Source organism: Muscardinus avellanarius (genome assembly GCF_963383645.1).
Source record: "Muscardinus avellanarius genome assembly, chromosome: 18".
In the NCBI taxonomy this organism is placed as follows: domain Eukaryota; kingdom Metazoa; phylum Chordata; class Mammalia; order Rodentia; family Gliridae; genus Muscardinus; species Muscardinus avellanarius.
In genome coordinates this window covers 50,156,315-50,181,176 of record NC_137804.1, presented here as the reverse complement: position 1 = coordinate 50,181,176, position 24,862 = coordinate 50,156,315, and the positions used below count along the sequence as shown (strand labels likewise).

Sequence of the window (24,862 nt, the reverse complement as noted above, 5' to 3'; positions counted from 1 at the left end):
AAACGACGATAATCAGCATATTCATCTCCTCACGTAGTTGTCGTGGCCATGAGCGCACGGTGAGAATCTGGAGACTGCCCTCTTAGCACATGGTTACCAGCCGTGCCATCCACCGCGTCTCCATAACTTACTCCTCTTTGAAACTTGGTACGTTTAATCAATACCTCTCTGTCCTCCTCCTTTCAGCCTCTCACTTGTGAGTTTTACTTTAATTTTTTAAATTTTTATTTACTTACTAACTCCTTTGGTACCAGGGAATTGAACCCAGGGGCATTCTACCTCTCAGCTACATCCCCCGCCAAACCCCTTTTTGGTTTTGGTGTTGAAGCAGGGTCTCACTGAGTTGATAAGGGTCTCGTTAACTTGCTGAGGCCGGCCTCGAGCCTGCGATCCTCCTATTTCAGCCTTCCAAGTACTGAAATTACAGGCATGAGCTGCTGGAATTACAGGGATGAGCCACTGTCCCTGGATGAGTTTTACTATTTTAGATTCCGGAATTGATCTCTCTCCCGGTCGTCATCTGGCCAATATTTTGACACTTGATTCAGGAAGTTTTCCAACATTGCTTTTTTTTAACTTCACGAATTCTCTCATCTTTTGCAAGATCTGGAGTAGATGTATTCATTCTTCAAAGATAAAAGTGTTTTTGAGCACCTGTCCACGTGCCGGTTAAGAAGCTGGGAGGTGGGCTGGGTGCGATGGCAGACACACCTGCGATCCCAGGACTTGGGAGGCTGAGACAGGAGGACCACAGATTTGAGGACAGCCTTAGCAACTTAGTGAGACTCAGCAACGTAGTGAGACTGTTTCTAAATAAATAATTAAAATGTCTTGGGGTATGTCTTGGAGGTAGGATACCCTCAGATTCAATTCCTAGCACTAAAAAACAAAAAGAGGAGGAGGAGGAGGAGGAGGAGGAGGAGGAGGAAGAAGAAGAAGAAGAAGAAGAAGAAGAAGAAGAAGAAGAAGAAGAAGAAGAAGAAGAAGAGAAAAGAAAGGAGAAGGGGAAGGGAGGAGGTAACCAGGCTTGGTGCACAGGCCTATAATACCAGTACTTGGGAGGTGGAGACAGAAGGATCACAGGTTCAAGGCCAGCTTCAGCTACTTAGCCAGATCCTGTTTCAAAACAACAAAAAAATAAAGAAAAGGACTGGGGGTATAGCTCAGAGATAGAGCGCCCCTGGGTTTAATCCACAGAACCATAATAACAACAACAACCTGGGAAGTTGGGGTGAATAAAACAGCAGCAGCACCCTCAGCATCGCAGGGCGATATTCGTATCCACGCATAGTCAAAGTACCGTAGAAAAAACTTGAGTGGGGAAAGGGCGAGGCACATGGGGCTATGCCGGCCGCGGGAGAGGTCTGCTCGGGCAGGTTTGTGGTGCTCCCCACGTGCCCCAAGTCCTCTCGGGCCGTGAGACATCTTCCAGCAACCAGTGTGTGCTATTTCTGTTTCTGGGGCCAGGGGTTTGGGAGCAGATCCCCCGTGTGGGCCTTGCTTGGGGTGTGTGCCGAGTTGGAATCACATCGGTGGCGATCAGGGCTGCGGTGTCATCCGAAGGCTCTGCCGGGGTGCAAGGCCTCACCTCCAGAGGGCTCCTCAGACCACTGGCTCAGGTCCCCGTTCTTCACCCTGAACAAGGAGCCTGGGCGCGGCCATCCTCCCAACCTGGCGGCAGCCTCTCCGGAAGCCAGAGATGAAAAGGAGAATGAGACAGAGCCTTTTGCCTTTGACCTGGTGTGGGAGAGGCCCCCTGTCATTTCAGTATCCTATGGGAGAAGAGATGACAGAGAGAGGGGCCGGTCCTGTATAGAAAGACACCGGGGTCATCCTTGAGGCTGCCTGGACAGGGGGCCTCGCTGGAAAGGTGGCCTTTGAGTATCACATTGATGGTGAATGTTCAGCTATTGACATTTGTCAGACGAAGACTTAGCCAAGACGCCGTAGGCTCAACTAATTATGAGCCATATATCAAGGCGTTCATGTAGAGGCCGGGCGCGGTGGCGCACACGTGTAATCCCAGCACTCGGGAGGCGGAGACCCGAGGATCGCAGCTCGCTGACAGCCTCAGCTACCGAGTGGGGCCCTTCGCAAATCAGTGAGACCCCGTTTCAAAAATTAAAAGACTAAGGCCGGGCGTGGTGGCGCATGCTTGTCATCCCCGCTCTTGGGAGGCTGAGACAGGAGGATCTCGCAGGTTCGAAGCCAGCCTCAGCTACTTAGTGAGGCTCTCAGCAACTTAGTGAGACCCTGTTTCCAAATAAAATATCAAATAGGTCTGGGAGTATAGCTTGGAGATAGAAAGCCTCTGGGTTCCACCCCCAGTACCACCAAAAACAAACAAACAAACAAATTAAAAGACTAAAAAATAGGAGCGGGGATGTAGCTCAGGGGTCGAATACCCCTGGGTTCCATCCCCGGTACCGCAAGAAAAAAAAAAAAAAAGAGATGCTAACATAGGTGAATCAATAATTGATGTGGATAGTTTTGCCGTGGGAAGCCTGTAGTCCACAGATATCGCGGGGCTGGTATTCGTATCCACGCATAGTCAAAGTACCGTAGAAAAAACTTGAGTGGGGAAAGGGCGAGACACACGGGGCTGTGCCGACCGCTGCTGCTCGGCTGAAGACCAGCGAATTCTCTTTTCTCGTTGACAGCTCTGTCCAGCAGTAAAGGGGAATTCTTGATCAACGGAGACTTTGTCGTCACCATGTCCAAGAGAGAAATCCGCGTGGGGAACGCCATGATAGAGTACAGTGGCTCCGAGCAGGCGATAGAAAGAATCAACTCCACTGACCGCATCGAACAAGAGCTTTTGCTGCAAGTAAGAGCCTGGCCGTGAGCCCACGGTCCTTTGCGTCTGCGCGGAACGACGGCCTTGCGAACACCTCTCTGGTTTTCTTCACACATCACAGGTGCTGTCCGTGGGAAACTTATTCGGCCCTGACGTGCGTTACTCGTTCAATATCCCAATTGAAGACAAGCCTCAGCAGTTCTACTGGAACAGCCACGGGCCCTGGCAGGCGTGCAGTAGACCGTGCCAAGGTACCCGCTTTGTGTCTTGGTTTTCGGGAATCTGAGGAGCTTTGCGTTTGTTTTTAAAGCACTGTGTCCGTCAGCATTTTATCACTGTGACCATAATGCTTCGCGAGACCAGTTTGGAGAAGGAATGGTTTCTCCGGGTCTGGTTTCAGAGGTTCAGTCCATAGTTGGCCGGCTCCGAGGCAGAAACATCATGGCGGTGGGGTGTGGCAGGGGAGAGTTGCTCAACTCGTGGCGGCAGGGGAGGGGGATGGGGAGAGAGAGAGAGAGAGAGAGAGAGAGAGAGAGAGAGAGAGGAGAGAGAGGAGAGAGAGGAGAGAAGAAGAAGAAGAAGAAGAAGAAGAAGAAGAAGAAGAAGAAGAAGAAGAGGAGGAGGAGGAGGAGGAGGAGGAGGAGGAGGAGGAGGAGGAGGAGAGGGGAGAGGGGAGAGGGGAGAGGGGAGAGGGGAGAGGGGAGAGGGGAGAGGAGAGAGAGGGAGAGAGGAAGAGAGAAGGAGGAGGAGAAGGAGGAGAAGAAGGAGGGAAGAGAGAGAAGAGAAGAGAGGGAGGGAGGGAGGGAGAGAGAAGAGAGAGAGAGGGAGAGGGAGAGAGAGAGGAGAGAGAAGAAGAAGCAGAAGAAGAAGAAGAAGAAGAGAGGGAGGGAGGGAGAGAGAGAGAGAAAGAGAGAGAGAGGGAGAGAGAGAGAGAGAGAGAGAGAGAGAGAGAGAGAGAGAGAGAGAGAGGAGAGGGAGAGAAGGGATAGGTAGAGCTCACTCCAGTCCCACCCCACCTGCCCAGAGTTCTCACCCAGTAAATTCATTCAAAGTAGTAATCCAGCAAATGGTCTAGTCCATTGATAAGGTTAGTGCCCCAGTTTGATTATTTTACCTCCGACCATTCCTGCAGGGCCAACAGAACTTTGTGAGAATATTCCAGATATAAGCCATCACAGACAGCCAAGAGGCAGTCGGAGACCCTCTCTCCCCCCCGCACACCCTCTCCTCTCCTTTCTCTGCATCCGCCTGGTCCTTTGGGTTGGCAAGCTGGGCTTTTTAAAGTGATCCTCCTGACTCAGCCTCCCAAGTACTAGGATTACAGGCGTGTGTCGTCACACCCAGCACTACCACGTGTGTGTGTGTGTGTGTGTGTGTGTGTGTGTGTGTGTGTGTGTGTGTTTTTACTGGGGATGGAAGCCAGGGGCATTCTACCTCTAAGCTATACCCTCAGCCCTATTGAAACAGAGTCCTTCTAGGTTGTCCCAAGTACTGGGGATTACATGTGTGTTCTACAATCTACTTTTAAATAAAGGGTTTTTGTTTTGTTTTGTTTTGTTTTGCCAGGAGTGGTGGCACACACTTGTAAGCATAGCATTTGGGAAGCTGAGATAGGAGGATCTTGGTTTATGGCCAGCCTCAGCTACTTAGTGAGGCCCTTTGCAATTCAGTGAGACCCTGTTTCAAAATAAAGAATAAAAAAATAGGGCTGGGGTGTAGCTCAAAGGTAGAATGCCCGTGGGTTCCATCCCTAGAACCTCAAAAAAATTATATATAAATAAATAAATATAAAGGTTTTTTTTAATAACACAGCCATAGTAATTTATCTATTGTCTGTGAGCAGCTGCTTTTACCCTGTATGACAGTTGAGAACTGAGTCAGAGAGATGGCCGACAAAACTGAAAATGTTTACTAATTAGCCATGTACCAAAAAAAAAAAAGTTCACCAAAGCCAGGCGTGGTAGCACACGCTTGTAATCCCAGCATTTGGGAGGCGGAGACAGCAGGATCATGGTTCGCAGACAGCCTCAGCTACTTAGTGAGGCCCTCGGCAACTCAGTGAGAACTTGTTTCAAAGTCAAGAATAAAAATTAGGGCTGGGGGGTATAGCTCGGAGGTTGAATGCCCCTGAGTTCCATCCCCAGACCCACACACACAAAAAAAAAAGTTCACCAATTCTTCGTCTACACAATACATGGAATAGGTCATTTTATCTGAATAATTGTCTTGTCCTCTCTGCTTAGGGGAGCGGAAACGCAAGCTCGTCTGCACCAGGGAATCGGATCAGGTCCCTGTTTCGGATCAAAGGTGTGACCGGCTGCCCCAACCAGCCCCCATCACCCAAGCATGCGGAGTGGACTGTGACCTGAGGTGGGGCCTCTGTTTCCTCCCTGTCTTCACTTCTTCGTGGAGAGGGTGTGGGGGGAGTCGCAGGAGGGGCGCTGGACTTTAGCTGTGCTTAGTCTCCATCACGCTGGAACCCGTCATCCAAGACACACGCCTGCGAATTTCTTGTTTTCCTAGAAATTAAAAGTAGTTCATAGGGAATGGCGCCTGCCCAGAAACCCTCTTGCCTCATCCCCAAAACAGTAGGTGCTGCGTTTACAACTGAGTCTTATCTTCTGTGAAACTTTGCTTTAAAAATCAACAGAAGGATGTTGGGATTATAAGGGTGGTGTGCACCATTGTATCCCAGCGTTCGGGAGGCTGAGACCGGAGGATCGCAGTTGGCGGCCGGGCTCAGCTACGGAGCGAGGCCCTCTGCAACTCAGTGAGACCCTGTTTCAAAATAAAGAGTAAAAAAAAATAGGGCAGGGGTGTAGCTCGGAGGTAGAATGCCCCTGGGTTCCATCCCCAGTACCAAAAAAAAAAAAAAAAAAAAAAAAGATGGGGGGAAATCAACAGAAAGCTGAGCATGGTGGTGCATTCCTGTAATCCCAGTATTTGGGAAGCTGAGGCAGGAGCATCACAGGTTTGAGGCCAGCCTCAGCAACTTAATGAGACCCTGTTTTAATATTAAGTTTTTGTAAGGGGTTGGGGGTGTAGCTCAGAGGTAGAATGCCCCTGGGCTCAGTCTGTAGTCTGTCTGTCTGTCTGTCTGTCTGTCTGTCTCTCTCTCTCTCTCTCTCTCTCTCTCTCTCTCTATATATATATATATATATATATATATATATATTCATACCTCCAGGTATGATTATACGTGCCCGAGGGTCACCGGTTCAAGGACAGCCTTTGCAATTTAGTGAGACCCCCCAGCAATTTAGTGAGACTCTGTCTCAAAATAAAAAATAAGACTGGGAATATAGCTCAGAGGTAGAATTCCCTTGGGTTCAATTCCCAGAGCCTTCCCACAAAAATAATATAGCCATCACCTGGTATTAATCATGTGATTAATAATATGATTGATTATTATTAGTCAATCATAATAGTAACAGCTACCTTTTGTCTGTCCAACACCGCACTTGCCTTGCCCTACCGAGTGCTCCAAGCATCCCTGTAGGACGGATCCTGTCTTCATCTTCCACAGAGGAGGAGCTGAGACCCCATGGGGTGGAGCCACTCACGAGGGTCCCTTAGCTAACAAGTGTCAGAGCTCCCATCCACATCTGACTCTTCCTGACTACAGCTCATCCCCTCCTTCTAACTAGAAACGACTTCACCATGCCTGGGCAAAGCCACAGCTTGATTTCGTATGGCAGCTGGGTGCTATTCTAAATTTCCTACCCAAGCCACACGTGGTGACGCACGCTTGTCATCCCAGCATTTGGGAGGCTGAGACAAGAGGATTGTGCAAGTTCCAAGCCAGCCTCCACTACTTAGGGAGGCCCTTTGCAACTCAATGAGACCCTGTTTCAAGATAAAGAATAAAAATAGGGCTGGGAGTGTCGCTCAGAGATAGAATGCCCCTGGGTTCCATCCCCAGTACTGCAAAATAATAATAACAATAATAATAATAATAATAATAATAATAATAATAATAATAAAAGTTCCCTACCCAGAGGAAGTCACCATTTAAAAATATTTAGTTTTTCTGAATTCAGTTCTGGGAGATGAGCTTGGGCGAACCAGTGTGCTTGTGAAGCTCAACCCGCCGTCTCCTTCCCCATTCGGAGATCCATGAGGCCGATCGACATCCTCAAGGCCCTGAAAAGATGCGCATAGTCTAGCAACCTGTTGGATTTAGTCATTCTCAAAACCATTTAATCCCACAGCCACCCCCACGCACAGCCACGTAGACATAAGCACACATTTGTCCCGTTTCCACTTGCTAACAAACTCATTGGCATATGCTTTTCTGAAATGTAATCATTAAGTCGATTTATGTGATATTTCCCATGAAACGAACTCACCCATAGAACACTGTCCGGGAAGAGGAGGGGAAGCAGTTGCTGTCATTTCCAGCAGTGCTTTTCGAAGGAGGCACTCAGCCTCCCCACACAAACTTCCAGGCCCCGTACTCGGATCCCAGGAACGGTGGGGACATGGAGCCCGAGCTGCAGGGTGTTTCCCTGTGGCCACAGGACGCCCGCCTCCCTGGTCTTGGGTGGAAATGAACCTTTCCACGAGGAAACGGTGACGGAGGCGCAGAGTAGGTGGCCAGGCATCAAAGTGCAGATGAAAGTTCCAGCTGCCGGTTTTTCAGGGCGGCCAGAGCGGGCAGGAAGCGAGACTCGGTCCCTGCTGAGCCGTGGCAGGATGAGATAAAGCCTTGCTTCCAAGCCCGCGTGTCCCTCCCCCGGCTGAGTGTCACTCTACGGAAGAGAAAAAAAATCTCACACTTTCTACCGGTCACCTCCGACCTACTTCGAGCATTTTGTCAGAAACTTCATGCCAGTAGGTGGCCTGTGCTCCCCCAAACAGGTGCACTGGGAACGGCTCAGAGAACACTGGAAATCTGCCAGCCACCCAGCTTGCGAGCAGGACAGATAAGGCGTCCCTCGAATAAAGTAGGTACAGACAGGACCTTTCTGTGGATTTGTACATCTGACCGACAAAAGTCGCCTCGAGGTCATTTATTTAGACTAGTCTTTCAAATTAGGCATTTTCTTTCTTTTTTATCATGTTTTTGGTGCACCCGGGGACACACCTCCAGCCACATCCGACTGACTTGGGTCTCCACCCAAATAAACCCATGGATTTACCCGCTACTGAGATTACAACCCTCATGACTCCACTGTCTTAATAAATGAGCCCTTTAGGGGACATTTTATTTTTTTGTTTTGTTTTTTTTTGTGGTACTGGGGTTCCTGGAAGCCCTTCTACCTCCGGGCTACACTCCCAGACACCTATTTTGTATTTTTATTTGGAAACAGGGTCTCTTAAGCCAGCACACGCGCCTGGCTTCAAACCTGCGCGATCCTCCTGTCTCTGCCTCCCAAGCGCGGGGATTACAAGCGTGCGCCACCACGCCCGGCTAGGGGACATTTTATATCTAACTATAATATGTATCTACCACAGTTTCTTTATAACATTATCTTCCTGGGACATTAAAAGAAACCAGTACTTAGTCAGCACCTACTGTGTACCTAAGAAAGTTCTATTATAGGTACTGGGGATAGAAAGGTAACAACTTGTAGGTTCAAGTCTAGTTTTTTGTTTTGTTTTGTTTTGTTTTGTTTTGTTGGTGGCACTGGGGTTCCTGGAAGCCCTTCTACCTCCGGGCTACACTCCCAGACCTATTTTATATTTTTATTTGGAAACAGGGTCTCCTAAGCCAGCGCGTGCGGCTGGCTTCGAACCTGCGCGATCCTCCTGTCTCTGCCTCCCAAGCGCGGGGATTACAAGCATGCGCCACCATGCCCGGTATGAATTCCAGTTTTTTTTAATTGTTTAAATTCAGATTGACTGTATCAGGGAGAATCTACACAAAAATCTATACAAAAAGTAGGACTAACCTCTGGCTATCATTCTATGACTTCCACGTACATTGACAGCCATGAAAAAGACATGGATAGTCAGTTTAAAACTGGGCGTAGTGGCGCACGCTTGTAATTCCAGCATTTGGGAGGCTGAGACTGTAGGACTGCTATTTGTGGACAGCCTCAGCTACTTAGTGAAGCCCTCTGCAACTTAGTGAGACCCTGTCTCAAAATAATAAATAAATAAATAAATAAATAAATAAATAAATAAATAGGGCAGGGGGTATAGCTCGGAGATCAAATGCCCCTGGGTTTCATCCCCAGACCTGCAAAAAAAATAAATAAATAAAATAAAATTGGGCCAGGCATAGTGGTGCACACTTATAATCCCAGTACTTGAGTGGCTGAGAAAGGAGGATCACGGTTCGCGGACAGCCTCAGCTACTTAATGAGGCCCTTTGCAACTCACTGAGACCCTGTTTCAAAATAAAGAATAAAAAAATAGGGCTGAGGATGTAGCTCCGAGGTAGAATGCCCCTGGGTTCAATCTCCAGTACTGCAAAATAAAATAAAATAAGATCTTAGTAACAGAGTTTGGCTTTGAGCTTTGTGATATTTAAGGAAGGAAAAAAGAGCACACCTCTTCCACCAATTGGTGAAAACAATTATATTTAACAGAAATGTTGGCTTTTCCCATGCACAGGTGGTACGTTGCCGGCAGGAGCGAATGCAGTTCCCAGTGTGGCTTAGGCTACCGCACGTTAGACATCTACTGCGCCAAGTATAGCAGGCTGGATGGGAAGACCGAGAAGGTGGATGACAGCTTCTGCGGCGGTCACCCCAAACCAAGCAACCGTGAGAAGTGTTCAGGAGAATGTAACACAGGAGGCTGGCGCTACTCGGCCTGGACTGAAGTAAGTTGGTTCTTACACGGAGTCTTCTCAACTGCTACATCTGATTAGTAGATGGTGGCTCTTAGCAGGGTTGTGTCATGAAGCCCTGGGTAGTGCTAGGTGGGGGAGAGAGAGAGAGAGAGAGAGAGAGAGAGAGAGAGAGAGGGAAGAGAGAAGAGATGGAAGGAGGGAGGGAGAGAGGGAGGGAGGGAGGGAGGGAGAGAGAGAGAGAGAGAGAGAGAGAGAGAGAGAGAGAGAGAGAGATCTGTGATTGATTTATAGTGCCTGACCCCATTCGAGCTCTGTGGGAAAGAAACCCACGATTGATTGGTAATGTCTGACCTGGGCAGAGCAAGTGGTTAAACTAATAAAGCAGTTACTTTCCCACCCCCCAAGGGTGTGGCTTTCCTATGCCAGCAAGCTGCTACGGGCTTCATTATAAATCTGGTAAATAAATCAAGAGCCCCCAAAACATTCCCCCCATATGCTAGAGCTGGCCAGGGTTGGTTGGTTTTTAAGGGTTGGAAAAGACCGCGAGATCTCGAGCCTGCTTTATCAGAAACTTAGCAGTGGTTTTATGTGATATTTTTGTCCGTATAGTGCTCTAAAAGCTGTGGTGGGGGAAGCCAGCGGAGGAGGGCCATCTGTGTCAACACCCGCAACGAAGTGCTGGATGATCGCAAGTGTGCGCACCAGGAGAAGGTCACCGTTCAGAGCTGCAGTGAGTCCCCCTGTCCGCAGTGGAAGTCGGGAGACTGGTCAGAGGTGAGCCGGGAGGGCTGTTGTCCCCAGTTCTGGGTCCCCCCAGGCCTGTCTAAGGCTAAACCTGCCGAACCCTCTCCCCCGGCCCCTGGAGGAAGCCACCCTCTGTGCCTGCCCTGTGACCGAGTCCTGGAGAGGGTCAGCCTGCTGGAGACCTCGGGGGCACTGTGGGCTAGGCTGTGTCGCCCACCAGAGCAGCTCCTGTGCGGGACGTTGGCCTCACAGTTCCACATCCCCCTCCTCGTTGAGCCCCGGCTAAGTTGCTGAATGGAAACTGGAGATGTATTGATCACGAGGCTGTATTAGTGTAGACCTGAGTCGGCTTCCTACTTCCTAGTTTGAAATAGAGAATTCCAGTGCAGTGATGGGCTGGTCTGACTTAAGCATCCTGTTGCTGAGTGTTCCTGGTCCTGTCTGTCTGTCTTTTTCTTTTTCTTTCTTTCTTTTTTTTTTAACAGGGTCTCGCTGAGTTACAAAGAGCCTAAGTAGCTGAGGCTGGCCACAAACCGTGATCCTCCCGTCTCAGCCTCCCAAATGCTGGGATTACAGCGTGCGCCACCACGCCCGGCCCTCTCACCCCTTTCTTTATGAAGCACAAGACAGACCCTCTCTTGCTTGTGCCTCAGAATATCAAGAGAGAGAAGGTCTGTCTCCGTTCTTGGCCTGTTGTTCACTACTAATGTTGCCCAGTGTTAAAAAAAAAAAAAAACCAGCGAGATTCTCCCCAAGAGGGCGACTGACCCCACCTTCTTTAAGGGGCTGCACGAGGAAGGGGACAGAGGTTCCCGTGAACTGGCCAGGTCAGAGTGTGAGGAAGAAGGGAATGTCAGCCACAAGTAATCCATCCAAGTTCTGCCACCCAGGAAAGTGAAGTCTTGCCCCTCCCTTCTGCCCTGGATGGAGTGGGAATCCGCAAAGGATACTGTCTGTGCTGTTGGTGGACAGGTGACAGTGTAAGCGGTGGCCAGTGGCCAGTTCCTGGACATACTACTGGGCAGAGCCCAGTTTGACCTGACTTGCAATTCCCCACACTTAACCCCCACGCTAGGAAACCATGAGTATTGTTTCTTCAATATTTTAGAGCAGGATGCTTGAGTTTAGTATGCATTTAAAATGAGTTCAGAGAAGCCAGACGTGGTGGCGCACGCTTGTAATTCCAGGACTTGGGAGGCTGAGACAGGAGGATCGCAGGTTTGTGGCCAGCCTCAGCTACTTAGCGAGGCCCTCCGCAACTTAGTGAGACCCTGTAATCCCAGCATTCTGGAGGCTGAGATGGAAGGATCACGGTTCGCAGACAGCCTCAGCTACTTAGTGAGGCCCTTTGCAACTTAGTGAGACCCTGTTTCAAATTAAAGAATTAAAAATAGGGCAGGGGGTGTATGTAACTCAGAGGTCGAATGCCCCTGGGTCCCATCCCCAGACCCACCAAAAAAAATAGGGCTGGGGTTGTAGCTTGGAGCTAAAATGCCCTGGGTTCCATCCCCAGGACCCCCCTGAAAAAAAGAGAAAGAAAGAGAGAGAGAGAGAGAGAGAGAGAGAGAGAGAGAGAGAGAGAGAGAGAGAGAGGAGAGATTGGGAGTGTAGCTCATAGGTAGAATGCCCCTGAGTCCCATCCCCAGTACCGCCAAAAAATAAAAATAAAAATAAAATGAGTTCTGCGGCTATCAATCCAGAGAGAAGGGGAGAGAGAGGAGGAGGAGGAGGAGGAGGAGGAGGAGGAGGAGGAGGAGGAGGAGGGAGGAAGAGACCGAGAGAGAGCAAGGGAGATGTGGTGGGGAAGGCCCACCCGCTTGTCAGTGCACCGATGGCATCAGCCCTGACTGGCCCCTGCTGTCTGTTCCAGTGCTTGGTCACCTGCGGGAAGGGGCACAGACATCGCCGGGTCTGGTGCCAGTTTGGTGAGGACCGGCTGAGCGACAGGACCTGTGACCCCGAGGCCAGACCAGCCTCCACGCAGACCTGCGAGCAGCCGGATTGTGCGTTGTGGCAGGCCGGTCCCTGGGGACAGGTATTTCCAACAATAAGAGCCTTAAACTACATTCTTTCCTCCTTATCTGGAGAGGGCCGGCCGGGGGACATTCCAGGGAGGGTGGGGGGACGGGGGCGTGGCGCTGGGGTTTCCCTGGGAGCTGGCCGGCTGCCCCCCTCCCGGGGGATGACTACAGTTACAGGCCCGTGCGCACGTTTCAGCCTGGATTGAACCGCTTTAAATAAATCCGCGACAGACTCCGCGTCTGGCTGATGTTATCTTCGTGTGTGTGTGTGTGCGTGTGCGTGTGCGTGTGCGTGTGTGTGTGTGTGTGTGTGTGTGTAAGCCTGTTACAGAATCGGATCCACTCCAGCGCCCTTGGCAGGAAGGGCTGGGCCAGACTTGGAAGGGATATTTCAGCTCCTGACGTCACAGTTCCGAGGCTTACCTCTTGTAAAAGAAGTCAGACTCTTTAAATGTCATTAATTAGATCAAAGGCTACAAACATCAGGCTTAAAATAGATCTCAGAGTCCTCCAATCTTATAGGGTTTTTTTCTCTCTCTTTTTATTTTGGGGGGTGGGGGAGTACTAGGAATTGAACGCAGGGGCATTCTACCTCCCAGCAACACCTCCAGCCCTTTTGATTTTTTTATTTAGAAACAGGGCCTCGCTAAGTTGCTGAGGCTGGCCTCAAACCTGCCTCAGCCTCCCAAGCCCCTGGGATCACAGGTGTGCGTCACTGAACCAGTTTGAATTGTTCTGTTTTCTTTTCTTTTTTTTTTTTTTTTTTGGTGATACTGAGGATGGAACCCAGGGTCATTCTACCTCTGAGCTACTCCCCCAGCCCTATTTTTTATTCTTGATTTTGAAACGGGGTCTCACTGAGTTACGAAGGACCTCACTAAGTAGCTGAGGCTGTCCGCGAACCACGATCCTCCTGTCTCAGCCTCCCGAATGCTGGGATGACAAGCGTGCGCCGCCACGCCCGGCTCTTGAACTGTTCTTAAAGGACAGCGTCTCCTGGAGCTTGGCTTTACTCCTGCAGCTCAGTCCTTCCTAATATAGAAACAAAACATCCTGCCGTTCTGCGGACTGTTTCAGCAGCACGCGGAGTTCCCAGCAGAAGTCCAGCAGCCGTCTCTTGTCACTCACGTAACATCTTAGCTCCCTTGGCCCCGACCAGCCGCAGCCCTTCAGTCCTGGCGCCTCCATTTTTATTTCCAAATTTGCATGCCATAAATAGAAGCAGCTTTGCCGGCCATAGTGGCACACGCCTGTAATCCCAGACCTGGGAGACTAAGACCGAAGGATTGCAGGTTCGAGGCTAGCCTCAGCCACTGAGCCAGACCCTGTTAATAAATATAAATAAATAAATAAATAATAAAGGGCTGAGGGTGTAGCTCAGAAGTAGACACCTCTAGGTTCAATCTCCAGTACTAAAAAAAAATAATAATAACATTAAAGTAAAATAAAAAGAAGATAAACTGCTTTCTTTTCTTTTTTCTTTCTTTTATTTATTTATTTATTTATTTATTTATTTTTTTGTGGTGCTGGGGATTAAACCCAGAGGCATTCTATCTTTGAGCTACACCCCCAGCCCTATTTTACATTCTCTTATTTTGAAACAGGGTCTCACTGAATTGCAGAGAACCTCACTAAGTAGCTGAGGCTGGCCTCGAACCTGCAGTCTCCTGTCTCAGCCTCCCAAGTACTGGGATTACGAGTATGCGCCACTACTCCTGGTGTTGTTGTTGTTGTTGTTGTTGTTGTTGTTGTTGTTATTGTTGTTGTTAGATACTAGAGTTTTGAAAAAGTTGATTTACCAGCTTCTGCCAGTTCGGCGGAGGGACTAGTTCTTGGGGCCTCTTACTCTGGAAGGCTGTGACATCATCGCCTTAACTTGCTATTTCTTGAACTACTTTTTTCAGTTTCAGAACAGTTTTCCATTTAGCAGACCCATTATTTCCGTTATCCCAGAATGCTGAGATGCATTTTAACTTTTTGGCTCTTGCATTTCTAGGTGCTTTCCAACAAAATGTTGACACATCCTGTGGAAAAATATCAATGCAAACTCCACTTATTTCTTGAGAATTATTTTTCAGAGGTGCTGGACTAAGTACCTGTTTTAGCCCCGTGCGGTGCTAGGTAGAGTGAGAGAGAAGGTGTCCCCTCCTTCCTGGAGTTCACAGTTGAGGAGATGAAACTCATATTAGTTAGCTTTTCATCTCTGTGTCCAAAATACGTGACAAGAACAACTTAAAAGAACCAAGGTTCCGATTGGTGTGGAGATACAGAGGCTCAGTCCACGGTGGGCCGGCTCCATTGCGCTGGGCCGGAGGTGAGACTCAACACCGCAGTCGAAGGGCACGGTGGTAGAAAGATGTTCCGCTCATAGCAGCCAGGAAGCAGAGAGAGGGAGAGGAAAAGGGGCCAGGCACAGATACAGTCCCCAGTTATACCTCAGCCTATTTCCTGCAAACTTAACTGTCCTGCCTACAGTTTCCACCTCCTCCCAGAAATCTACTCAGCTATCAGTGGAGAAATTCACTGATAAGGCAGAGCCCTCCTGACCCAATCATCATCTTAAAATCCCACTAGGGGTCTGGGCGTGGTGGCGCACGCTTGTAATCCCAGCATTCGGGAGGCTGAGACAGGAGGATCGGGGCTCACAGACAGCCTCAGCTACTTAGGGAGGTCCTTTGCAACTTAGTGAGACCCTGTTTCAAAATAAAGAATAAAAAATCGGGCCTGGAGGTAGAATGCCCCTGGGCTCCATCCCCAGTACCTCAAAAAAACAAAACAAAACAAAAAACAACTGGGCATGGCTGCATTGGGGGGAACCAAACCTTTGACACATGAGCCTTTGAGGCCACATTCCCTGTTCAAGCTTTAACTACCCTCTACAAATAGGATTCGAGTAGGAGGCTAAAATGGTTCAAGAGCCATCATAATAACCGGTCAGCACAGTCAGCACAGAGCAAATGGCCCGCCGTTTCCCGACGCCCCAGGATAGCACCTCTCTGGCCGACTGCGACGGGAAGGCTTCCCTCTCGCAGGATAATGTGGGGCGAGTGGGAAAGAGTTTGCTGAGCGTCCTGTCTTCTTCCCTCCCTCCAGTGCAGTGTTACTTGTGGACAGGGCTACCAGCTCAGGGCAGTGAAATGTGTCATTGGGTCCTACATGTCAGTGGTCGACGACAGCAGCTGCAATGCCGCCATGAGGCCCACGGACTCCCAGGTGAGTGAGTTCTCGTCCTCCCAGGTGAGTCCTGCATCCTCCCGGGGATCGCTGTGGAGACAAGAGGCAGAGCCTCCCCGGGGGCCAAACCAGGCGAATCTTCTCATAGACGAGTGTGTAGGCCCTGCAACGGGACGGTTAAACTACTTGAATGTACCAATGTATTGCCTTTAGAATCTAATATTTGGTTCTACTGGTTTTATTTAAATATACGTAGGTCTGCGCTGGGCGCGGTGGCGCACACTTGTCATCCCCGCGGTTGGGAGGCAGAGACAAGGAGGATCGCGCAGGTTCGAAGCCAGCCGTGCATGCTTAAGAGAACCTGTTTCCAAAAATAAAATAGGTCTTGGGAGTGTAGCCCGGAGGGAGAAGGGCTTCCAGGAACCCCAGTACCACCAAAACAATAAATAAATAATAAATAAATAAATATACGTAGGTCCGATTTAGATTCTTACTGGATGAAAAATGTTAGTTTGGTCTAATTTCTTGAACATGGATTTTTTTTTAATGGTCTCGTGTGTGTGTGTGTGTGTGTGTGTGTGTGTGTGTGTGTGTGTTACTGGAGATTGAGCCCAAGGCATTCTACCTCTGCGATACGCCCCCAGCCCTACTTTATTTTTTTATATTTATTTATTTATTTGTGTGTGTGTTTTGTTGGGGATTGAACCTAGGGCCATTCTACCTCTGAGCTACATCCCAGCCCTATTTTTTTATTCTTTATTTTGAAACAGGGTCTCACTGAGTTGCAGAGGGCCTCACTAAGTAGCTGAGGCTGTCCGAGAACCGCGATCCTCCTGTCTCAGCCTCCCAAATGCTGGGATTACAAGTGTGCGCCACCATGCCTGGCTTCATCCTTTTTTTTTAATGGTATCTGAATGTTCTAAATGACGCCTGGTAAATGTTAGCTGTGACATCCGAGACATCCATTAGTGAGGGTTTACCAACTCCCTTAGACACGCAGGACGTAATTTCTCTCAGCTCTTCCAAAATACCCCATTTGACGGTAGGACTGCTTCTGTGGATAATTTCTTCAACTTTGTGAAAAACCCCTGTGGCTTTCTTTGGACCACAAGTAAAGGACGAGGCAGGGTGCAGAGGCCAGGATGGGTCGGTCCCGTTCAGAACCAAGCCCCAGCCTTGGGCCCCGTGCCTGCCAACTCTCGGGCATGGGATTCATGTGTGTTCAATCAAGGAACGGGTACCAACCGTGAGCCTAGAGCTTGTCTTCCATCTGTGGATCTTGGAATATTAGCCACACGTGAGTGACTCCGTTCTTGTTAGGGACTTCCTTGGAGTGGCTGAGGGATTCTGTACGGGGTCTGGGCATTGGCCTGTTGAGTGCACCTGTTATAGCTAGCTTGGCCTTCAGGGTCTGGGATCTTATCTTTAGGTGAACTGGGGGTAACAAGCTCATGATTGGCAGCTTCCTAATAGGAGACTAAGCAAACTGTGAAAACAGAACTTGACCTCAAGAATTTTTTTTTTCTTTTTGCAGTACTGGGGCTGGAACCCAGGGGCATTCTACCTCCAAGCTACACCCTAGCCCTATTTTTTAGTCTTTTTATTTTTATTTCATTAATTAATTTATTTATTTATTTTGTGGATCTGGGGATGGAACCCAGGGGCATTTGACCCTCGAGCTACACCCTTGCTCTATTTCTTATTTTATTTTTTTTATTTATTTATTTATTTATTTTTTTGGTGGTACTGGGGTTCCTGGAAGCCCTTCTACCTCCGGGCTACACTCCCAGACCTATTTTTACATTTTTATTTGGAAACAGGGTCTCCTAAGCCAGCTCGCGCGGCTGGCTTCGAACCTGCGCGATCCTCCTGTCTCCGCCTCCCAAGTACAGGGATTACAAGCGTGCGCCACCACGCCCGGCTCTTATTCTTTATTTTGAGACAAGGTCTCACTGAGTTGCAGAGGGCCTCACTAAGTAGCTGAGGCTGTCCATGAACCATGATCCTCCAGTCTCAGCCTCCCAAATGCTGGGATTACAAGCGTGCGCCACCACACCCAGCCAGACCTCAAGAATTTTAAAACATTAACGATCTTAAAATGTTCTCTGGCCCTTTCCAGGTAGATGCATCCCTTTACAATATTTTTTTTCTCTTGTCACCTGAGCAAATGAATAAATATGGCTTTTAAAACTCTTAAGAAGACCTGTATTAAAGCCATATTCAAAAATATTGGCTTTAGCCTGGCGTGGTGGCGCACGCTTGTAATCCCCACGCTTGGGAAGGGGAGACAGAAGGATTGCGCAGGTTCGAAGCCAGCCACACTGGCTTAAATAGGTCTGGGAGTGTAGCCCGGGAGTAGAAGGCCTTCCAGGAACCCCAGTGCCACCCAAAATAAATAAATAAATAAATAGGGGCTAGCCTGGGCAACTCACATGGGAGCCTGTCTCAAAATAAAATGGTTTTGGGATGTAACCCTTGGGTTCAATCCCAGTACTGCAAAAATAAATATATAATAAATAAATAAGTAGGTTCATTTGCAATTAATTAGCTCTCCTCTCCATCCTTCCGCATCCAGGACTGCGAATCAGCACCTTGTCAGCCTCCCCCGGCCTCCCCAGAAACAAGGAACACGTACAGTCCGTCAAGGACTCAGTGGCGCTACGGGTCCTGGACTCCGGTAAGAGCTTCTCCCTTCCGCGTGGAGGTGGGGGACGCCATCACAGCTCGCAGATCACAGATCACTCACCTGCCCATTTTTCTCCCTCTCCCAGTGCTCAGCCACCTGCGGGAAAGGCACCCGGATGAGATATGTCAGCTGCCGGGACGAGTCGGGCTCGGTGGCCGAGGAGAGCGCCTGCGCCAGCCTGCCCCGGCCCCTGGCCAAGGAGGAGTGCTCGGCGACGCCCTGTGGCCGGTGGAAGACCTGGGACTGGAGCCCCGTAAGCAGCCCCCTGGGTGGGGGGCACTGAGGGCCTGGGTCGGGGTCCTCCGAGTCAGTGGGGGGTGTGGCTGTGCCAGACTTTCTTTGGTTTTCAGTATTAATTCAAATATTTTTATTACTTAAATTATTCTGTTCCTGGTCAAGGGTGCAGGGGATTTTAGTCTAGTGTGAGAGGAGGCACTTTTTAAAAAAAAAAAAATGTCTTGGTTTCTTGTTTTGTTTTTAGTACTGGGGATGGAACCCAGTACCTCCGAGCTACACCCCAGCCCTATTTTATTTAGTCTTTTTATGTTTTGAAACAGGGTCTCACTGAGTTGCAAAGGGTCTTACTAAGTAGCTCAGGCTGTCAGCGAACCATGATCCTTTCTTTTTTGCGATACTGGGGAAGGAACCCAGGGGCATTCTACCTCCGAGCTCCACCCCCAGTCCTATTCTTTTTCTTTATTTTGAAACAGGGTCTCACTGAGTTGCAAAGGGCCTCAGCTACTTAGGCCCATCGAACGGCGATCCTCCTGTCTCAGCCTCCCGAATGCTGGGATTACAAGTGTGAACCACCACACTCAGCCTCTAAGTCTGTTTTTTAATCACCTGGTTGAGAGCTTGTCCTGATGAGATGATTGGACATCCCGGGGGTCATGGGATCATGCTAGCGCATAAGTAGGTTTGCAGAGACCAAAGGACGCAGAGAAAGAGAGAGAGAGAGAGAGAGAGAGAGAGAGAGAGAGAGAGAGAAAGAGAAAGAATGACCCTGTCACTCTGAACCTGGGCATCCATCCATGCTATGGAGATGCTCAGTGGGTCTTGGTTTCTTTCCACAAGTCAGAATTCATCTCCATCGCCAGGAAGCCAGTCCCCTCTGCTCACCAGCACCAGCTGTGAGTTTTTACACACGTAGACAAACCCTTTTTTTTTTTCCTTTTTTTTTTTTGCAGTACTGGGGATGGGACCCAGGGGCATTTTACCTCCAAGCTACACCCCCATCCCTGTTTTTTATTCTTTATTTTGAAACAGGGTCTCACTGAGTTGCAAAGGGCCTCACTAAGTAGCTGAAGCCGCCCATGAACTCAGACCCTCCTGTCTCAGCCTCCCAAATGCTGGGATGACAAGCGTGCGCCACCACGCCCGGCTAAGACACAGAGCCTTTTCTGCTGCAAAACCCCCCAGAGTCCAGGAAATGGCTTAAGTTAGGTTAACACAAAGATTAGATTTCTCAGTATCAGAAAATGGAGCCGGGCGTGGTGGCGCACGCTTGTAATCCCAGCGCTTGGGAGGCAGAGACAGGAGGACCGCGCAGGTTCGAAGCCAGCCGCGCGCGCTGGCTTAGGAGACCCTGTTTCTAAATAAAAATGTAAAAATAGGTCTGGGAGTGTAGCCCGGAGGTAGAAGGGCTTCCAGGAACCCCAGTGCCACCACAAAAAAAAAAAAAGAAGAAGAAGAAGAAGAAAGAAAAAGAAAAGGGATAGGAATTGCAAGAGACGGAGCCCCATCAAACTGTGTCAAAAACCCAGCCCGCTGCTCGCTGGTTGGATGACCTTGAACCTCATTTGTCTGACCTTCTTAAAAGACCCAAGTGAACGCCTCCTTTGTAAGGCCGGTGTGAGGAGGGCTCGCCGCATCTGGTAAGCTGCACAGAGCAGCGGATACTGGAGGTGTTCAAATAGAGGCTCAGTAAATAAACTAGGGAGACATGGTATTAGCCGCAGTGCTAGAAGGAAGTCGGGCAGAATAAGGACGTGAAGACGTGACGGCTCCAGGAATCCTTCCTGTATGTGCAGGACCCAGGAAGCCCTGAACCTGAGCAGGAAGGACCTGCAGGTGCACGGAGCCGTGAGTTGCAGTGAAAGGCACAGGACTGTGAGGTCCCCAGATGGGCTGTTCTCTGCATGTTCTAGAAGCATCCTTAAGGCCACTGTAGCGGAGTGCTCCCAGGGGGGCTAATAGGGACCCGCAGTGGCTACGCCGTAAGGATTTAGACTGTTGTTCTAGGAGACTCTGGCGGTCACTGGAGGGATGCGTGGGGAGTTTGATTTCTCTTTCCAAGGGCCGTGTTGGGTGATGCTTCAACTACAGAGGTGGGGGTGGGGAGCGTCAAGGTCACACGCAGGAGCCCAGCCGAAGGGTCATGACTACAATCCTCCTGGCAAGAGAAATTGGCATCTTGGACCAGGGAGGTGATGGAGGAGTTAGAAGTAGCTGGACCCGGGCTGTTTTTTTTTTTTTTTTTTTTTTTTTGCACGGCACTGGGGATGAAACCCAGAGGCATTATACCTCTGAGCCACACCTCCAGCCCTGTTTTGTATTCTTTATTTTGAAACAGGTCTCACTAAGTTGCAGAGGGCCCCACTAAGTAGCCGAGGCTGACCACAAACCTGTGATCCTCCTGTCTCAGCCTCCCAAGCCCAGGGATTACAAGCGTGCGCCACCACGCCCGGCTCTCCTGGGCTGTAGTTTTGGACCTGAGGTTGGCAGGCTCTCTTGAGGAGACCTGACTATGAGAAGGGAAGAAAGCGAAACATCAGGGATGATTCCAAGACTCCCGGCTGGAGCCCCGAGAAAGGATCGGGCCGGCCGCAGCCCTGAGACCCGCCAACCCGTGACCCTCTCTTCTTTCCGAACACAGTGCCCCGTGACGTGCGGGCAAGCCAAGACCACCCGGAAGGTGGCGTGCGTCGATTTCAGCGACCAAGTGATGGATCCGAGCGAGTGCTCCCCGGATGGGATGCCGGAGACCAACCAGGACTGCTCCCTGCCGCCCTGTCCTCCCCAGAGCCCAGACGGCAGCTTAGCTCAGCCCCCTTTCCAGAACGAGGACTACCACCGGCCCCGGAGCGCCAGTCCCGGCCGCACCCACGTGCTGGGAGGAAGCCAATGGAGGACGGGTCCCTGGGGCGCCGTGAGTACCCTCTGGGCCTCTCTTACTCTGCTTCCAACCTGTGGCCCCAGGGAGGGCTGGGGGAGGACTCCCAAGGTAGTGATGTCCAGTTTCACTCATGAATATGTGACGTGGTAGACTCCCTAAAAGACTGCCCCCGGCCATACCGCCAGAGGTGGATGGAGTGGGGAGGGCTATGTCACTACCCCGACGGGAGCCGCGGTCCCTCTGGGAGGGATTGTGAAAGCCGGGTAGCCGTGCCTGGAGGGGAAGAGGGCCGAGGGGCTTTTCCCAGAGGACATTTCCGAGAGGAGCTTGGCGCCCTGGTGTATCACCCATGAGCTCATCGTCCTGCATTAGAGAAAAATGCACTTGTAGGTAAAATTGGAGCAGAGGACAGAGATATCAGCACCGGGGGGTTATTAGCACAGGCCCTGAGGGAAGGCGCCTCCCTCTTATTTTTTGTTTTATTTTATTTCTAGTGTGTGTGTGTGTGTGTGTGTGTGACTGAGGATGGAGCCTAGAGGCTTTCTACCTCTGGGCTATACTTCCAGACCTATATTTTATATTTTATTTGGAAACAGGGTCTCACTAAGTTGCTGAGAGCCTCACTAAGTAGCTGAGGCTGGCTTCGAACCTGCGCGATCCTCCTGTCTCAGCCTGCCGAATGCTGGGTTTGCAAGCTTGTGTCACAATGCCCAGCTTCCTTTTTTTTTTTTTTTTTTTTTTTTTGGTACTGGGGATGGAACCCAGGGGCATTCTACCTCTGGGCTCCTCCCAGACCTATTTTTATTCTTTATTTTGAAACAGGGTCTCACTAAGTTGCAGAGGGCCTCACTAAGTAGTTGAGGCTGGCTTCAAACCTGTGCGACCCTCCTGTCTCAGCCTCCCAAATGCTGGGATTACAAGCGTGCGCCACCACACCCGGCTATCCTGAAAATTTTTTTTTAAATAATTAAATACAATGACACAAGTAAAGTGTTTTGTGTTCTGCCTAGCACCGAATAAGAACTTAGCAAACAGCTATAGACAGTGGGCTATTGTCAACCATAGGACATGATGGTCATTAGTATAATCAATCAAATTAGGAAATTAGACCTGGCAAAGTATCTAATATTCAAAGAAAATTAGCGTTTGGATGCCTTGAATTATTTTACTAAATGATTTTCCAAAACAAAACAAAAAATACTGTGGCATCCTGACATATTTAATGGCATCCAGGAAGGATTCGGTAATAGAGACCCCGGGTAGGCGCATGGTTCGAAGTGATATGCTAGGTACTCTGGGGTCTTGGTTTTAATTATTGACTATTAGTTCCCTCATAGTAACTGGTAATTTAGTAATCCCAGTACTTGGGAGGCTGAGGCAGGATGATCGCAGGTTCGAGGACAGCCTCAGCAAATAGTGAAACTCTCATTAACCTAGTGAGACCCTGTTTCAAAATAAAAATACAGGGCTGGGGTGTAGCTCAGGTGTAGAGGTTCAATCCCCAGTACCGCGCATGCGCACGCGCGCACAAACACACACACACACACACACACACACACACACACACACATTAGAAGGAATTTTTATGTTTTCCACCATGGTTATATTTCAGTGAACACGGTATAGCGTTCAATACAGTGCACTTGGCTGTGAAAACTAGTCGGCCGCTGAGCATTTGTACCCAAAAGCATGGGCCACGTGAACAACTGTGTGTCCAGAGCCTTCGCCATCCATGCTTCCCACTTTAAAGCCTCCCTTTGTCTGAATTTAAAAACATTGAGGTCAAGCCGGGCGTGGTGGCGCACGCTTATAATCCCCGCGCTTGGGAGGCTGAGACAGGAGGATCGCGCGGGTTCGAAGCCAGCCTCAGCTACTTGGTGAGGCTCTCGGCAACTTAGTGAGACCCTGTTTCCAGATAAAATATAAAATAGGTCTGGGAGTGTAACTTGGAGGTAGAAAACCCTGAGGTTCCATCCCCACTACCACAAAATAAATAAATTAATTAATTAACTAAATATTTAAAAATAAAAAGATAGATGTTTTAAACTGGGCGTGGTGGTGCACGCTTGTAATCCCAGTACTTGGGAGGCTGAGGCAGGAGGCGTGCAGGTTCGTGACCAGGCTCAGCAACTTAGTGAGGACTTTTGCAATTTAGTGAGACCCTGTTTCAAAATAAAAATATAAAAATAGATCTGAGAGGTTTCCAGGAACCCCAGTACCACCAAAAAAAAAAAAAAAAAAAAGATTAAAATAGGGCAGGGGGTTTAGCTTTGAGGTAGAAGGCCTCTGGGTTCAATCCCCAGTACTGCAAAAAAAAAAAAAAAAAAAAAAAAAAAAGATTGAGGTTCTGAAAAAATAAAGTAAAAGGTGATCAGGAAAAGTAATTATAGTATTTTTTATTTTTCCTAGTTTAAAAACATATCAGGCTGAGTATGGTGACACATGCGTGTGATCCTAGTACTTGTGAGGCTGAGACAGGAGAATCACAGGTTTGCAGCCAACTTCAGCTACTTGGTGAGGCCCTCCGCAACTTAGCAAGACCCTGTTTCAAAATAAAGAATGAAAAATCGGGCTGGGGGTGTAGCTCGGAGGTAGAATGCCCCCCGGGTTCCATCCCCAGTATCACACACAAAATAAAAATTTAGGCTGGGTGTGGTGGCGCATACCTGTAACCCTACTGCTTGGGAGGCTGAGACAGGGGCTTCGCAGGAGACCAGTCCTAGCAATTTAGTGAGACCCTCAGTAACTTAGTGAGACCTTGTTTCAAACCAAAAACATAAAAAGGGCTGGGGGTGTATCTCAGAGGTAGAACACCCCTGGGTTTAATCCCCAGGGCCAATAGGAAAAAAAAAAATCTGAACTCACCCGTGATATGTGTATTCCAGTGGCAGCACGCCAGGAGGGTTTTTTGATTCTTTTGTTTTTTCTTAACATGTTGCGGCTATTCTTACTTAGGACTATATTTGGGGAGGTTGTACCCCTATAAGTCCCCATGATTCTGTCCTTAGGCAGAGATCCCTGTTAGGGAGGGTTGGGTAAGCTTTTTGCAACAATGGGCAATACTGTCATTTTCTTTATTTGCCTGTTTGGGGGGGTTTGGAAGGTTCCCGTCCCCCAAGTGAGGTTTAAATTGGACAGTGTAATTTTTTTTTTTTTTAACCTCCCAGGGGAGCGAGATTGCTACGTGCGTCTCTGCACGGTCTGGGGCTTTCGGGAAAGACAGGAGCGCTCCCTCAGGGAGCTTACCATTTTATTGGGGGCAATAAAGCTCCAGGTAACAGCATCAATGAATGACGCAAGATTGTCCGAAATAGACATTACAACTCCATTTACGACCGGGAAGGCCCTTCCCAACATCCCAAGTCCTTATCCCCCAAGTTTTTTTTTTTTTTATTATATGTTGTTTAAAAATAAAAAGCAAATGTTTTCAGTTTGAGAGTAAACATACTAGAACCCTCAGAGCATAGAAGTAGCTTTTTTTATTTTTTATTTTTTTGTGTGGTACTAGGGATGGAATCCAGGGGCATTCTACCTCCAAGTTACACCCCCTCCCCCAGCCCTATTTTTATTCTTTATTTTGAAA

General features: G+C 49.1%; 1 protein-coding gene across 1 annotated transcript in view; it reads left to right on the top strand.

Moving 5' to 3' along the window:
• Positions 1-24,862, top strand: part of ADAMTS9 (ADAM metallopeptidase with thrombospondin type 1 motif 9) — a gene marked incomplete at both ends in the record, with an annotated part of 208,495 nt that overhangs the window by 70,268 nt on the left and 113,365 nt on the right. The window contains 10 exons of the mRNA XM_080715587.1: positions 2,661-2,827; positions 2,919-3,048; positions 5,041-5,167; positions 9,359-9,569; positions 10,149-10,313; positions 12,154-12,318; positions 15,398-15,517; positions 18,054-18,155; positions 18,250-18,417; positions 21,040-21,312. Of these exons, the coding sequence (XP_080571713.1) occupies positions 2,661-2,827; positions 2,919-3,048; positions 5,041-5,167; positions 9,359-9,569; positions 10,149-10,313; positions 12,154-12,318; positions 15,398-15,517; positions 18,054-18,155; positions 18,250-18,417; positions 21,040-21,312 (1,628 nt within the window). The remainder of the gene's footprint in view (positions 1-2,660; positions 2,828-2,918; positions 3,049-5,040; positions 5,168-9,358; positions 9,570-10,148; positions 10,314-12,153; positions 12,319-15,397; positions 15,518-18,053; positions 18,156-18,249; positions 18,418-21,039; positions 21,313-24,862) is intronic.